Raw genomic sequence first — 17,329 nt, 5'->3', positions numbered from 1 at the left:
TTAGCATTTTGTTGACATCTGGATTAGCAACTATAACAGGGGCTGTCAGAAACACTTCAATAAACCTTAACTAGAAGAATTCTGCATGATAAGGAATTACACTAACTGAGCTGTGATGAAATAAACATTTGCTGGAGCTGATCACTGTGCTGCTAGCAGAGGGCTGCAGTGTGGTTGAAGAAGAATGGGTTGGAAAAAGCTTTTGGTGGTCACAACAGAAACAGGTGGTCTAGCTAACTAAAAACAGTAAACACTGAATCAGCACCGTCAGAGGACTTGACCTGAAGTGGTACTAACTAAGCTAATAAGATAAGGCTGAACAGACATGCTGGTTTTCCATAGCAGACAGACCTGGCATGTAAACTCAGTAGTAGGTTAAATCCATGATTAGACACTGGACCTCAGACACAGTGGGAACCATGGCCGTCAACTGGACGGGATTTCCAATATGTAAACTGCTCAGGATAGCTCTGAGCCGATTCCCAGAATCCGCTTAAATCCACTGCACTCTGGCTCTATCCCGTGCAGATGTGTCACCATGTCCTCTAACCATGTAGCTAACTGAATTACATTCTTGCCCACAGTGCTCACAGGTGACTTTTGACTAGTTAAAGATTTAGGATCAGCTTCCCCTCCCCAAAATACTAACTTTAAACATTTGTAGGGAAACTGCAACAAGATCAGCATATAGGGACAATGTCACACTACACTCAAACCCTTCTCCTCTGAAGAATCACATCCAAGTCACATCATTGATGTCAACTGTTTAATGATGGCAAAGACATTAATCCATTTACCCAATACAACCACACTTTGTGTGATTGCTACATTTCCATTACAAAATGGTAGCTAATTACTGCATCTTGGAGGTATGTAACATACCATTATAACCACACCAGTGATAAAGGTTAGGTAACATACCATTATAACCACACCAGTGATAAAGGTTAGGTAACATACCATTATAACCACACCAGTGATAAAGGTTAGGTAACATACCATTATAACCACACCAGTGATAAAGGTTAGGTAACATACCATTATAACCACACCAGTGATAAAGGTTAGGTAACATACCATTATAACCACACCAGTGATAAAGGTTAGGTAACATACCATTATAACCACACCAGTGATAAGGGTTAGAATTTTTTATTTTTTTATAGGGGGTTAAAAGTGACAAGAACAAATACATAAGAGAAAAGCCACAATTCTCCTGTACATATCTCTCTAAAAAAAACAAACATCTTAGCAGCAAATTATAGTTTTGCAGTTAGGACAAGCTGGCATTAGTCAAGCCAGAAGTTCAATGCATCACTTTATTAGGGGGGGGGGGGGGGGGGATAAAAAGACTCATAGCATGTAAGGGATCTAGTAACTATTCCACAGCTGAAATTCCAAAACATGGGATGGAGATGAGACTTAACCCACTGGACACAAACCGGTTGAATAAACATAAATAAACGTACAAAAAATGTGACGTAATCTATGACGTAGAAACAAATGTGATGATGAAGCAAGGTGGAAAACTGATTCTCAACATAAAAATAATTTGGAAAATGTCTCCTTTTTTTTCACTTATATCCAATGGCATGGTTCAAATCTATATATATATATATGTTTTTTTACATTGAATTTAATCAAATGTATGATACATTTAAAAATTAGATGTTGAACTGACATCTTTGCCCAGTAAAGTAATACTTACTTGTCTTATAAAAGTGGGTTGTAACCAATACCATTAATGGTTGTTTCAGATCTGATTTTGAGTGACTGTGTGGGGTGGGGGTTTGTGTTGGTTCGAATGTGTTTTAATGATTTGGGTGAGAGGGTGATTCTGAAAATCAACCCTATACATAAAAGCACATTGTGTTTTAAACAAATATATTTCCTCACAACTGTAAACATATTCCTGTTCAAGTGTATATTGCAATATCCTTCATGTATATCAAATATTTAATAAAAACAAAACAATTCTATTGACGTATACAAAATTAAATAAATTAAGACAGACCAAGGGATCTGTGGAAGAAGTAAAACTATTATTTTATAAGGATTTACATCCTCGTATGTTATCGCGAAGCATAGGCATTTACTAAATTACAAGCAAGTACGCAACATCTGAGATATGCATTTCTTATAAAAAGACAATGTTACTATAAACACCTAAAGTTATTGGCAAATGGAATGATATTCAAAAACGATTGTTCACCATTTTCCATTCCATAGTTTTGGCTGCTTTTTGCGATCTCCTTGGTAACAGCCCCGTTTACGGCAAGGTGTAGTTCGGAAAAAAAGGTAAGAACTGAACAATACAAATATTATAAAGGAAACCAAATACATTATACACACACGTATGTGGACACCTCTTCAATTTAGTGGAGTCGGCCATTTCAGCCACACTCGTTGCTGACAGGTGTATAAAAATTTAAATCGAACACAGCCACGCAAACTCCATAGTCAAACATTGGCAGTGGACTGGCCTTATTGATGAGCTCAGATGCCACCTTCCCAACAAGCCAGTTCGTTATATTTCTGTCCTGCTAGAGCTGCCCTGGTGAACTGTAAGTGGTTATTGTGAAGTGGAAACATCTAGGAGCAACAACGGCTCAGCCGCAAAGTGGTAGGCCACACAAGCGCACAGAACGGGACCGCAGAGTGCTGAAGCACGTACATAAAAAAAAAATAAAAAAAACGTCTGTCCTCGGTTGAGGTCTGGGGCTGTTTTTCATGGTTCGGGCTAGGCCTCTTAGTTCCAGTGAAGGGAAATCTTAACGCGACAGCATACAATGACATTCTACACAATTCTGTTCTTCAAACTTTGTGGCAACAGTTTGTGGAAGGCCCTTTCCCGTTTCAGCATGACACTGCCCCCCCGTCCACAAAGTGACGTCCATATAGAAATGGTTTGTCGAGATCGGTGTGGAAGATCTCGACTGGCCTACACAGTGCCCTGACCTCAACCCCATCGAAGAGCTCACCAACGGCGAGCCCGGCTTAATTGCTAAACATCAATGCCCGACCTCTAATGCTTGTGGCTGAATGGAAGTAAGTCCCAGCAGCAATGTTCCAACATCTAGTAGAAAGCCTTCCTAGAAGAATAGAGGCTGTTATAGCAGCAATGTTCCAACATCTAGTGGAAAGCCTTCCGAGAAGAATAGAGGCTGTTATGGCAGCAAAGGGGCGGGGACCAACTCCATATTAACACCCATGATTTTGGAATGAGATGTTCGACAAGTAGGTGTCCACATACTTTTGGTCATGTCGTGTAGTTCATGTCAACATGACGAATTCAATAATACAGTAAGTAGTACAGCCAAACCCCACAGTAGTGTCTGAAGGAATGCAGAAGCTTTTCACACTACCTAAAGTAATAAAGATAAACAAGTAACAATACCTGTCGCAACATCTGGAACTTAGATATTGTTACACAGAAATTCAGGAACAGTATCTGTGACATTTTGAAAATTGCTTTAAAAAAAAAAAAGGTGCACCATACCTGTATTAGAGCCAAAGTCCAGATGAACACCACAATAATATACCCTAATTTCTCAGGATATCTAAATGAACACAATAGATTTTTTTTATTTATTACTATAATACTGTTGAACTTTAGATTAACAAATTCTATTGGACTTAAAAAAATAAACATTTTTGGTTACAATAGGCTGCCTGAGAATTCTGCTTTCATGTTTCTCCCCCCAAACCTCTAGCTTGCTATTATTACCTTCGACATTCACTCAAGACTGCAAGTTAAGAGGCGTTAAAAGCGTGGAAATGCTAGCCTGGCAGTAGCAGGTCAGTTTGTGCTGTAGCCAACTCCTCTGTCGAGTTCACTGTCACGCCATAAACAGTAAGGTATAACAAGAGACGAGGAGTTGACTAAAGCACTTACATCACATCTGTAACCTGGTTATTGATCATGGCAAAAGGTGTGGGAAATATCTTCAAAAAATCTCAATCCCTTTTCAAATGAGAGGATTAGTCTTTAGCATTTATCCAAAATGGCACCCTATTCCCTATGTAGTGCATTGTTTTTGACGAGAGGCCATAGAGCTCTGGTCTAAAGTAGTGCACTATAAAATGAGTAGGGTGTCATTTTGGACACACTTAGTTTAATCCCTTTCAACAGGCTGCCGTGGGACAAACGCCAGCCAACCACTAAGTCACCGAATAGGAGTAAATCAAGTCTCCCCGTACCCTGTCTCACTGTGGCACCGATAGGATCCTACAAAGCCATCTCAGTTTGCAGTCTCTGCAGCTATTGGAATATAAAGTCAATATCACACAACCACAGTTGGCCACTCCTTGAAGGCAGCACAGCAGCAAAAATAGCACGACGGGGCTCAGAGTAAACAGCGTTAGTGTGTTAGAAGAGATCAACGTCGCCGTGGCTGCATCGCGGACCCGTGTACGCTACCGCCTAGTACCCAATCATGCTCCGGATCACGGCGGGTTTAGAGAAGGGCCAGCCGTACTCGTTGGGCACGGGGCCGTTGACGTTGCATTCGAAGAAGGAGAACATGGGGAACCAGATGCGGGCCCTGCGACTCTGCTGGTAGGCCCTGGTGTTAGCCAGCGTGTGGTAGTACAGGAACAGCCTGGTTGTGATGTAGAAGGCGATGAAGACGTCGATGGAGTAGTGTTCATGGGCCGCCAGGATAAAGAAGATGCCAAACAAGTTCAGGACCCAGGACAAGGTGTGGATGAAGTTCCAGCCCCGCGGGGTGTCTGTTAGTGAAGACATACAAGCAGAACATTGAACAGTGTGTTAGGATGGTTTTCAGTATCAGTTCCAATCAGGAATTGAATGACAACTTCAAGTGATCCTGTAGATTGTAACAACAGTTTAAAGCTGTCAGTGGTCTGGTCTTCATGTAGTTATAGCTGATGGACACAGACCTTCTTCCCACTACAATCATTGACATCTTATAGTCTCCACCAAGGAGACAGTAACAATAAATGATATGGAACAATTACATTCTGTCACAAAGAAGTTGAGCATGGTGATGACCACCGTGTGACCGCTGAACATGTAGTCCCCACACGTATGGACCCCTGTGAGGGACATTCCAAATCCACTCCATATGACCAGAGCTCGATGCAGTTTGGCCCACATATCACCATACACCTAGGGGGAAAGAGAAGGAAAGAGTCACGATTGATATTCTAGCATGTTGTGAGAAGTGTAAATTGCCAACCATAGCCTGTGGACAGCGGGGGGGGGGGGGGTCCAGAGGGCCAAACTTAAAATTGGTTACATTTGCTCAGCGTCAAAATTTGACCATCACTTTTAGAATTTGCGATTCTCTGACTGTCTAGCTTTCATTTCGATTACTGTTAGCAAGCTGGACAGAATGAAAAGTGACTATAGAGGACTTATCAAGCTGGACAGAGTGAAAAGACTATAAATGTAGTTCCGTCATAATTTCTACACAGTTTTGATTTAGCTAGTAGAGCGGTGGTACCTTTCCTGAGCACTGCAGGTGCTGCCCTGGCACTGACAGGGAGGTCACAAACATGGTGACGCAACGCAGCATGAACACTGTCCCCATGAGGCTGCACAGCCGCCGCAGTAGAATGGACCTTCAGCAGAGCAAACATTACACACATTAACATAGCACGTACTACCACAACTTCAATAACTAGGCCAAAAGGTTTTCAAACCTCTCCTCAGGGACCCTTAGAAGTTTCACACTTTTGTTGTAGCCTTAAACTAGCTCACCTGATTCAAGTAGTTAAAAGCCTAATGATTAGTTGAATCAGGTGTTCTAGCTCTGGAATAGATTGAATACATGAAACAGGTTCCTTGGAGGAGAAACTTGAAAACTGCTGGACTACACACTTCTATTCTACATAATTCCTCTATTCTAGTCGAGGAGAAATTCTAGATACTAGCTTTAAAAAAATGTTTTTTTAAATGTCTAGGCTGTGCATGTTTTCCTGTGGACCAGTAACCAGTACTCTACCTGTGTTTATGCAGCAGCAGAACTAGCAGCCAGATATTACACAGGATCACTCCACATGCCTCTGCCATGGCAAAGGCCCATGGTATTCTAGGTACACTGTTAAAAAGAAAGAAAAATGGTTATAGGCTGATCTTCAAGCTGTCTGCTACGGAGCACTGTGGGTTATTCTCCCAGGCTTAGCCAACCTCTTTTTTTTTGTCTTTTTTTTGAGTGACACTTTTTTTTAAAGTGTCACTCAAGCCTAATCGCTAATAACCTAATGAAAAGTATTAACCTATAGTCAACATTACTTGACTGGAACAAACGAAACAGCCTAGTAGATTTCTATCCCACGTAAAGGATGCATAGCGTCATCCAGCTCAACTGGGATAATACCTGACAGACCTGCATGAAGTTCTCACAAAAGGCTAACCCTTTTGCTATTTCACACTATGCCGCGTCTCGACGTCAACCTCTAGTCCTGCTCGACCATAAACATACGGAGCTACATTTAGCCTAATTACTGCTTAGTCATTTCACCAACAGTAATCTGACACATTATCACACCATGAGTAAGTCAGACTCAGCACTCGGTGAGAACAAGCCAGACATTCATTATGGCAGAACAGCGAGATCTACTGTCCCAATTGGAAGTCATTGTGAACAGAAGATCAGACAATCCAAGAACACTTGATGGCAGGACATGCTATCGAGATTCAGAACAGGCAATAGTTGCGTCTCGAATGGCACCCCATTTCTATATAGTGCACTACTTTCAACCAGGGCCCATAGAGTAGTAGTACACTTCATGGGAGCATTTGGGACACACTCCATGTCAGGCTTATAATAGACAGTTGCTATCAGAAAGTAGGGCAAGTATCACAATGTCCATCCAGACTGATTTCCCCCCCCCTGCAGGTGCACCATCATGTTTAACTTCATTATCAAGACAAACGTTCACTGTTGCTCTGAAAGCCTAGTCAGGGTTGTATTCATTAGTCAGACAGACTAAATGAATACATTCTGTAACAGAAGCGAATTTACTCCAAACGGAAAACATTTTGCTATGAAAAAGAGTTTATATTAACGAAATTCAGATGAGTTCCTCCCGGTTTCATTCCGTTTGCTCGTATTTGGTTCCTTGTAACATGTCGTCACCAAAGCATCCGTTAAGTTTAAAAATCGGTGCTTGCTGAGAAGTCACAAGATCAAGTCAGTCTAAATGTACACACATTGCTTAGGATGTGGGGGAACAGCATGATCAACCCACCTGTCTAAGAAAATGTCTGGCAAGGGCGGGTAAGTGCGCATGTCCGGCACCCTCTCGTGCACAATCACCATAACGAAAGAGGTAAATCCGAACACAAACACCACATAGATGGCACTAAGCGCCGTCTTCCAGTACTCAGGGTCCAGCCTCCCGCTCCCTCCGTGCTTGTACTTCCCATTCCTATACTGAAGATACTGTTCTCCAACCGGTGCTGTGTCTGTGTTAGAGTTATCGCACTCTCTACTGGAGTCTCCGTTGCAGTGCCAGTCCCCACCCTGAGGCGAGTGTCCGTCGAACGGGACCCCCAGCTCCTCCAGGATGTCCAGGTTGTGTTTCTGCAGCTTGCGGAGGGACACCATCAGCCTCTTGATGTCCCCCAGCACCTTGAGTTCCAGCGGGGGAGAGCGGAGGTCGTATTCACTCAGGGTGAGTAAAGACATGCCATCCAGACGGTGCTTGTTGCACAGCAGGTCTACATAGTGGCAGAAGCCCTCGTCCTTAAGCCACTTGGCTACGTGCTTGGTGGTCCAATGCTGGATGCTCAGCTGGGTACTACTAGACATCTCCCCTTCACTCTAAACTGTAGAAGACAACAAAAAAACGACAAGATTAATCTCGACTCCAAAACCAAATCAAACATGCTCTTAAAAAGGGCGACTGCATTCCTGATTTGACCTCGTTTTATATTTGATTCATTAAGAAATGCTAGTGGTCGTGACTGAATTCAAACATGAGTTTGTGTCTGGGGTGTGGTTTGATGTGGGTCTCTCACAGGTGGGAAGAGTTAAACAAATTATTTCACCAATTATCTCTGGGGATCATCTCTGGGGATATTTCGGGACCCTCAAATTACAGAAAATATTTTAATGTCGCACATATTTTAGTTGTCTCATTAAATGCTTTCAATATTTGTATAGGAATTTCTACAATTTATAGTTGATTTGAGGTTAAGTCATTGAAATTTGGAGCTATTTAACTTAAAATATTGTCCCATGTGCAATTTACTGATGGTCTCCAACAATGCGGGTTGGGTTGTTCAGCAACAAGACTGCGGCGTGCGCATCTATGGGACAAAACAGACGGGTTGGTTTATACTGTATTCGATAAACATCGTCAGCTGCACAATGAGCACTTGTTTATCAAATATAAATGTTACAGTTGTTGGTTAGCGAATTTTTTTGTGTGCCATATTAGCATAGTCAAAACAAGGAATCAAGAAGAAAAAAAACGTTAAAAAAAAAAAACGAGTCCCTTAGCATTCCCCACGTGGCAGTTTGTCATTGTTGCTAGCTATTTGGCCATCCAGAATCACAACACGGACATCTGTCCCATTGAAGCATGGGGTTCGTGGCAGTTTCAGCAAACACATCTATAGAATCGACTAAGTGGAGAGGGGGGGGAAAGATCTGTCGATGTGCCCTTGAGCAAGGCACTTAACCCTAATTGCTCCTGTAAGTCGCTAAATGACTAAAATGTAAATGAAAAGGATCGGGTCGAGTGCAGCTGCGCTCTGAATTCATTACTTGGGTGCTGCCAGCTGGATTGAAATAAACACAAGGAAAACTTACTGTACCCTTCATTCCGTGACTTAACATTCTATTCCCTATCATCTGGAAAATCTCTGTTTTGGACCAGACTTTACACTTTGTAGTACATTTTGACACTAGAATAAAATGTTTCTAACTCATAACGATGCAACATAGGCCATTTTCAAAAAGAGAAAAGCTTTTTAAAAAGGGCAGTCGCTTTTTAAGTCTATCACAGGTAACATGCATATCACATGAAAAGATATGCAGTGTGTGGAATAGACAAAGTCCCCATATCGATTGGAGGAGCCAGTACCATTTCAAAAGAGAAAACACTGCAACACTGTCATTACACAAGCCACAGGGAACTAGGCATTCACCATTTTTCACTGAATCAGCATTTCAGCAATACTGTCTGGTTCCCTGTCTGGCATACAATATTTCTACACGAGGCATTGACTTCACACTGTTTCAAGACAATCTTCTCCATTTCTTCCAGTCTGGTTAAAATTGTAGTCACTCAAAGCAGTTTTCGGCCGAAACTTCTAAGGACTAACGTTAAGTCTAGCCTACAGTACACTGTCAGACAAACCTCTGTATATACCGAGTAATTGTGTAATAAAGCCTAGTTAAAAATCTGCCTACTTAGAGGTCAGTGTCCCCTGGCAAGAAAAACTGTCCCATGTCATGTCCCTACTCACCTCCTTGCAAAACATTAAAACGCAATACAGAAAACTAGTATTAGGTGCTAATAGCACAGTCGGTCATTAATACTAAAAACAACAAGACAGACAGAGAAGGGTGGTGACATCTCTAGCAACAGCCTACTTACTGTCTGTCTCCAGCAGGCCAGGCAGAGTTAGCTAACAGTAGCTAGCTAGTTAGCCATACACATTTGACTGATATATACTACCAAAAGCCCAATTATCTTGCTGTGTGGATAGTTAACTATACAAAAACACATTTCAATGCTCAGAATACATTAGCTATCAGCAACAACGTGTACATTCCGGTCATAACGTTATCAGCTTGCTGGTATGCTAACGTTAGCCTGATATGTTAGCTAGTTAGCAATAATAACAGTAAAATACTCACCGGAATTCAGACTCAACTTTTAATGAGCTGCCGCGGAGAGTAAAAAATGACTATACGGCATCTCACATGAGTCTGACAAAACTATATTTACGTTTAGTGTGATAAGACGATTGAAGCAAATCATTTCGTCCGCTTTGCGGTTGACAACACTGGAAGGAGCCGAGCACCAGGTAGTTTTCTCGTACTGAGTCGAGCGTCGCTCATTGCTGAATTTATAGCCACTACACTGACCTCTACTGGTGAAATGACAGTATCGGTATGCAAAGACAGCACAGCATGTACTCACACTGAAACAATGTATTGTTCATGACCAGTGAAGTAACCTAACGTCATGTCAGCCTGGTCACAGAAACTAGACGTAACATAGTAAATGTAAATCCAGAGTTTACGAATTGACGGTTTACGAATTGACGGTTTATTAACCCAACTTTACACAGGCTACTGTTTGGCCGTAGCCCACGCCAAATAAATGAAAGATAAGCCAACCGTGACCTTCTCTTGTGAAACCCAGACATAAGAGAGAGAACAATGGCTAAACCTGGTCTTAACTTCCAATGCTACCTCCCCCTGCCCAACCCCCTCCACGCCACTCCGCCAACCACCAGGATGCCCGGCATCAGAACATTCCAGGCATTCCCGTGATTGGCAGATAGCAGGTTGATTGGCATGTCGGACCCAAGAACACTGGTAAGTAGAACACAACCCACTAATAGCCTAACACATAACACACCGCTCGCTGTCTGTGCGGGTTGCTACAGTATGTTATGTATACATAAGACAGAAAGATATGTCGAGCAACCCAAAGGTTGTGTATTTGGTGTTTGAATCTCATCATGGAAAACTTTAGCATTTTAGCTAATTAGCAACTACTTAATACTTTTTTTTACTCCTAAACCTTTAACCCAACTCCTAAACTTAACCCCTAGCCTAGCTAACGTTAGCCAACTAGCTAATATTAGCCACAACAAATTGGAATTTGCTATTTTGCAACTATTTGTAAGAATTACAATTCATAATATATTGAATGAATTGCAATTTGTAACATATACTAATTGTAATTTGTAACATTTACAAAATGTTTGATGACACCCACAAATTAATACATACCATACGAGATGTAACAAATCACATAATATTTGGTGGATTTACATTTACTTTGTTACATCTAAGCCTGAGTCCAGGTTGCATAATGTAGAATATATTTAAATGAGGTGAGTCACTGTAGCCAACATTAGCTCTATGTAAAGTTGCAAGACACATGTAAGATTTAAGACATAGGTCTGAGTTCAATTACACAAACAGACATCAATCAGGTAATTTTAATTTTAGACTGAGGCAAAGGAACAGCACCTGTTCTTGTTACTATACATAGGCCTAAAGCCTCAACTAGGCTAATTACCATCCTACAACACCAGAAAATTAAAAGGAAAGATAGCTGATGTCTCATGAGAACCATTTATACCAGACTGTATGTGTGTTCTTATCTTTCTAAATGTGTTCTATTGAATATAATGTACAGCTGTTGCATTGTTTGACAGAAGAGCCTGCAGGTAAGCATTTCATTGTACTGTATATTACACTACACGGTATCCTGTGCATATGACAAATACACTTTTATTTGATTTGTATGTTGCAAGTACACTTTAAAAAGTCATCGTTGTTTAAATGGTTCTTCCTCAGCTCGTATGGTTCCTTGGAGAACTCTTGCCTGATAAAGAGCCTTTGAGTTAAACGGGTTCCGTTTAGAATTCTTCTTAATTCTAAAAGGTTATTGAAAGGTTCTGGAAGCCTGCAGATTTGTCCCTTTCATAGCACACAGCAAATTGGCCAGTGTTAACTAGTGTAGATTGTTTTCAGTGTAAAATTTCTAGTGGTTATTCAATAGGTAAATGAACACTGTAAAATGTTACATTAACACTCAGTGTTGTAAAAGAACCTCCGTGTTGGGGTTAATAACCAGAGTTGAACCATTATTATATTTTCCAGCATACTCTATTGCAGGTTGATTTTTATAATTGTTTGTTTCAATATCAATGTTTTTGCATGTACATTGATTAATTCATCAATCTAATGCTACTTAAATATAAATAACATACATTTTTCTAAACTATTCCAATCTGTTACTTGGACTTATTGCACCCGGGACGGTCCCATATTTCAGACCCTTTTCAGGTGTCTTTGACTTTTCTTTTTACAAAAAGGTAAATTTGGCAGCAAGACGCACCAATTAATTTGGGCAACAAGAGTGTAGGCCTAACGACAATGGCCGAATGTCATTTTTTTGGTGTGTTATATAACGGATGTGTTTCCATTCATCAAATGGATTGGATTTGGATGCTAGAATTATTTTGAAGTGGACAAACTTGTGCAGGTAAAGTGAGGGGGAAGAAAGGTATTTGATCCCCTGCTGATTTTGTACGTTTGCCCACTGGAAGAATTGATCAGTCTATAATTTTAATGGTAGTTTTATTTGAACAGTGAGAGACAGAATAACAACCCAAAAAAATCCAGAAAAACGCATGTCAAAAATGTTATAAATTGATTGGCAGCAGGTAGTCTAGTGGATAAGGACGTGAGCCAGCAAACGGAGAGTTGCCATTTCGAATCCTGGATCTTACGGGAAAAATCTGTTTGGATGCAAACTGCAACCGGACGGTGGGGGCGGTATCAAAATCCATTGCCATTTAAAACCCCCAACAACAACTGCTCCACGGGCACCCAGTGTGGCGGCTCCAACCTCTCTAATATGTGTGTGTCTTTCGGAGGTTGGGATCAAGTGGAAGTCAAATTTCGATTGGACACGAAAGTGGACGAATAAAATGATTTGAGGATCTACTCTACAGTATACTGTAGAAACACGTTTAACACGTCCGTCAGGTGATTCCTCTCTGTTTGTGGTTGATTAAATTAAGGATCTTTGTCTGCGTCCCAAACGACACCCTATTCCCTATATACTGCTTTACTTCTGACCAATTTGTTTTTATTTTACCTTTATTTGACTAGGCAAGTCAGTTAAGAACAAATTCTAATTTTCAATGAAGGCCTAGGAACAGTGGGGTTAACTGCCTTGTTCGGGGGCAGAACGACAGATTTGTACCTTGTCAGCTCGGGGGTTACAACCTTCCGGTTACTAGTCCAACGCCCTAACCACTAGGCTACGCTGCCGCCCCAAGGGCCCATAGGTTTCTGATCAAAAGTAGTCATAGGCAATCGGGTGCCATTCTCGGACACACACCCGGGGTGGTGTGAAAGGACACAGTCACAGCCGCCAGTTTGTGATCCTGCCCTCTGCCTGACTTAGCCTGATCGCTACATTGGGTAACTGTCCCAGTGAGGGTAAACAAACGCCAGCTCACACATATCAGCTGAAGTGGGAGTATAGAGTGTACTGCTGCTTTAACACACTGAAAACATTGAGTCATTCATTTGTAATTTGAGGGGAATTTGGAATTGGAATAATGGCATTCCGGAAGACCAAAAAAGAACCCAGGAAAGAGTACCCATCTGTGAAGGACTTGGAAAAGATTTTGGATTCTTGCACGTTGCGGTTGACCCAGATAAATGAGGTTTGGCCGAACATATTCATAGGAAATGTGTAAGTTTTCTTTGAATAATTATTCATCTTAACCTCATTACACTTAGTTTATAGTTCAAGCATTTGTAGATAAAAATACTCATGCAGTTATGATAAATTCTATGTCGATGTCACAGTAAACAGATCAACTATAACCCAAGGTCATATCACAGGCTACTGCAAACATCTAATGTAATTCAACAGAAGTATTGTTTATCGTTGGTACAGTTTCTGACGAGGTGAAAACTATTTGACAAACTAATATAGCTAGTGCTGCACTACATTTACAATAGTTCAGTCTCACCACCTTCTCTCTCTTTGTCTTACCAGGGCAATAGCCCAAAACAGGAGTACCTTACAGAAGTTAGGCGTCACTCATGTTTTAAACGCTGCTCATTCCAAGCGAGGCAGCATAGGGGACCACAGATTTTATGGCAACAGCTTTGTTTATTATGGTATTCCAGCAGAGGACTCGACTCACTTTGATCTGGATGTTTACTTCAAGCCCGCAGCTGATTTCATTCACAAAGCATTGAAACAACCAGATGGTAAGACTGCTATTCTAAGTCAAGTAGGGACAATCAGCAGTTGAAACTATAACAAAGTGTTTTGCCTGGCTTTGTTTGTTTGTTTACATTTCCAATGTTTATAAACATTGGTGTTAAACAAGCTTATATTTTGGGTTCTGATGGGCTACGACAGTTCAACTAAACATTTAGAAGTTATATTCTTCAAGAATAAGTCCAAAAATGGATGTAGCAACTGTTGATTTTCCCTGTAATTTTATATAGAAATATCTTTACATGCAGAGTTATGAACAGCAAAAAAGATAATTTGAAGTTGACACATCTCATCTGTTAGGCTGACATTTGGTCTTTACAAAAGCACCAACCTCAACTACTTCCCAGAGTACACCACTCTGTCCCTATATACAGTATCACCGACCTTAACTCATTCCCAGAGTACACCACTCTGTCCTTGTATAGCACCGACCTCAACCCATTCCCACAGTACACCACTATGTCCCTGTATAGCACCGACCTCAACCCATTCCCACAGTACACCACTCTGTCCCTGAATAGCACCGACCTCAACCCATTCCCACAGTACACCACTATGTCCCTGTATAGCACCGACCTCAACCCATTCCCACAGTACACCACTCTGTCCCTGTATAGCACCGACCTCAACCCATTCCCACAGTACCCAAGCCTGTCCCTGTAAAGCACATTGAATAGTTAGTTATACAGTAACTACTTCCAATCCACACAAAGAAGAATAAGAAATCTTACCTTGCAGAACTATATCAAGTCTAACCATGGATCCTCTCAGAGAGCCTCGCCACCAGAGGACAGGCAACATTGGAATTATGTGACAGCCAAGCAGCCTAGGCCTCTCTCTCTCTCTCTGCAAAGGCAACTTAAATGATCAAAGGCAATGAATTATGGAAACTATTTTTAGATCTCTGAAAGGAACAGAAAGGCCACAGTTTGAGGCAGGCAGTCATGTATGATATTAATAACACAGTGGCCTCTCACTAATCCCTCTCCATCACTTTCTTCTCTCTTTTCATCTTTTCTCGCCACTTCTCAAGCCGTCATTCCAAATAACAATTAGTTCTTAATTGACTGGATAAATAAAGGTTAAATATATAAAACAAACAATTCTCTTCTCTCCTCTCCAGGGAAGATTCTCGTCCATTGCATTATGGGTATGAGCAGATCGTCTACCTTGGTGTTGGCGTACCTCATGTTGTATTGTCACATCCCCCTCCATTGTGCTCTTCAGAAAGTAATCCAGAAAAGAGCCATTTACCCTAACAGGAACTTCCTGGCTCTGCTGCTGGACCTAGATCTTCAGCTGAAGAGAAAACAGAAAACGTGGAAAACCTGTCTGATTCTGTAGAGATCAGAACACAGCAAAACAGACCTTAACCTCACAAGTTAATATTTGTATCAGTGCACAACGAAGAAGCTTGAAAAGAGGAAGTTGATTTTCAAATCAAGTGGGAATGAATCTATGTCAAATCCCTTTCTAGTGTACAAACTACCTAAAACAAACAAGTATACCTCACCTACATACAGTATGTTGAATAAAATATGTTGCAACATTTTGGGGGATTTATAGTTCATTTGAAAAAGCAGACTCTTATTGGCATTATAAACATATGTATGGATGTTGTATATTTTCAGCAGTGCCATCAAACGAGGTCCTTGGTAAACAGAGCTCAGACAATGGCTGTGTCCACACAGTGAAGGAACATTCTTCTAAAGAAATATCAACACAGAAGACACGAGCAGTGTCTCTAAAGCTATTTTGTCGCTGCCGACAAAAAACCAAACCGTGTGTCCACTCCCACGCTCCATACCTACTGGTAGCTCACATAACCTTGGGGGTATGCAGAAGAGATGCCAGAATTATTTTGAGCCGAGGTCATTCAGGTGTAAAAATAGAAAGAAAGAGTTAAGGCAGATGTCTACTACCTACAGCCAGTTGTGCTGTTAGAATACATGTACAAGAGCTCCGGTTTAATGAGATTCTAATATGTTTCATGTGTAAGTAGTCTGTTAGAAGAATAACTCATCTCTGTACAATTTGGATATACACTAGAGTGTACAAAACATTAGGAACACCATCTTAATATTGAGTTGGACCTCATTTTGCCCTCAGAACAGCCTCAGTTCGTCGGGGCAAGGACTCTACAAGGTGTCTAAAATGTTCCACAGGGATGCTGGCCCATGTTGACTCCAATGCTTCCCACAGTTGTGTCATGTTGGCTGGAAGTCCTTTGGTTAGTGGACCTTTATTGATACACACGGGAAACTGTTGAGCGTAAAAAACCCAGCAGCGTTGCAGTTCTTGACACAATCACACCGGTGCACCTGGCACTTACTACCAAATAAAATAAAATCCAATTTTATTGGTCACATATGCATATTTAGCAGATTTTATTGTGGGTGTAGCGAAATGCTTGTGTTCCTAGCTCAAACAGTGCATTAGTATCTAACAATACACACAAATCTAAAAGTAAAATAATGGAATTAAGAAATATATAAAATATTAGGACGAGCAATGTCGGAGTGGTATTGACTAAAATACAGTAGAATCGAATACAGTATTTACACTACCAGTCAAAGGTTTTAGAACAACTACCCATTCAAGGGTTTTTCTTTAGTTTTACTATTTTCTACATTGTAGGATAATAGTGAAGACATCAAAACTGCGAAATAACACATGGAATCATGTAGTAACCAAAAAAAGTGTTAAACAAATCCAAATATATTTTGTATTTGAGATTCTTCAAATAGCCACCCTTTGCCTTGATGACAGCTTTGCACACTCTTGGCATTCTCTCAACCAGCTTCACCTGGAATGCTTTTCCAACAGTCTTCAAGGAGTTCACACATCCTTCACTCTGCGGTCCGACTCATCCCAAACCATCTCAATTGGGTTGAGGTTGAGTGATTGTGGAAGACAGGTCATCTGAGGCAGCACTCCATTACTCTCTTTCTTGGTCAAATAGCCCTTACACAGCCTGGAGGTGTGTTGGGTCATTATCCTGTTGAAAAACAAATGACAGTCCCACTAAGCCCAAACCAGATGGGATGGTGTATCGCTGCAGAATGCTGTGGTAGCCATGCTGGTTAAGTGTGCCTTGAATTCTAAATAAATCACAGACAGTGTAACCAGCAAAGCACCCCCACACCATCACACCACCTTCTCTATGCTTCACAGTGGGAACCACACACCATCACACCTCCTCCTCTATCCTTCACAGTGGGAACCACACACCATCACACCTCCTCCTCCATGCTTCACGGTGGGAAATAGACATGTGGAGATTATACCTTCACCCACATCGTGTCTCACAAAGAGATTGTCCTCAGCACAAGGTACACCTGTGTAATGATCATGC

General features: G+C 41.2%; 2 protein-coding genes across 2 annotated transcripts; one reads left to right on the top strand and one right to left on the bottom strand.

Moving 5' to 3' along the window:
* Positions 1 to 1,286: 1,286 nt before the first annotated feature.
* On the bottom strand, positions 1,287 to 10,354 carry LOC139376983 (sphingomyelin synthase-related protein 1-like). The gene is made up of 6 exons (XM_071120017.1): positions 9,840 to 10,354; positions 7,219 to 7,798; positions 5,970 to 6,065; positions 5,469 to 5,586; positions 4,981 to 5,131; positions 1,287 to 4,731 (listed from the first exon to the last, which is right to left on the bottom strand). The coding sequence occupies exons 2-6, from the start codon at positions 7,779 to 7,781 to the stop codon at positions 4,424 to 4,426; spliced, it is 1,236 nt and encodes a 411-aa protein (XP_070976118.1). The 5' UTR covers positions 7,782 to 7,798; positions 9,840 to 10,354; the 3' UTR covers positions 1,287 to 4,423.
* A 2,736-nt stretch (positions 10,355 to 13,090) lies between these two features.
* LOC139376982 (dual specificity protein phosphatase 13A-like) lies at positions 13,091 to 15,523 on the top strand. Its single transcript, XM_071120016.1, has 3 exons — positions 13,091 to 13,434; positions 13,744 to 13,961; positions 15,098 to 15,523. Exons 1-3 carry the CDS (start codon positions 13,298 to 13,300, stop codon positions 15,316 to 15,318), a joined length of 576 nt encoding a protein of 191 aa, XP_070976117.1. The 5' UTR covers positions 13,091 to 13,297; the 3' UTR covers positions 15,319 to 15,523.
* Positions 15,524 to 17,329: the final 1,806 nt, after the last annotated feature.

The sequence above is a fragment of the Oncorhynchus clarkii genome, chromosome 20 (assembly GCF_045791955.1).
Source record: "Oncorhynchus clarkii lewisi isolate Uvic-CL-2024 chromosome 20, UVic_Ocla_1.0, whole genome shotgun sequence".
In the NCBI taxonomy this organism is placed as follows: Eukaryota; Metazoa; Chordata; class Actinopteri; order Salmoniformes; family Salmonidae; genus Oncorhynchus; species Oncorhynchus clarkii.
Note: the sequence above shows the minus strand (reverse complement) of the source record. Positions and strands in the feature narration are given on the sequence as shown.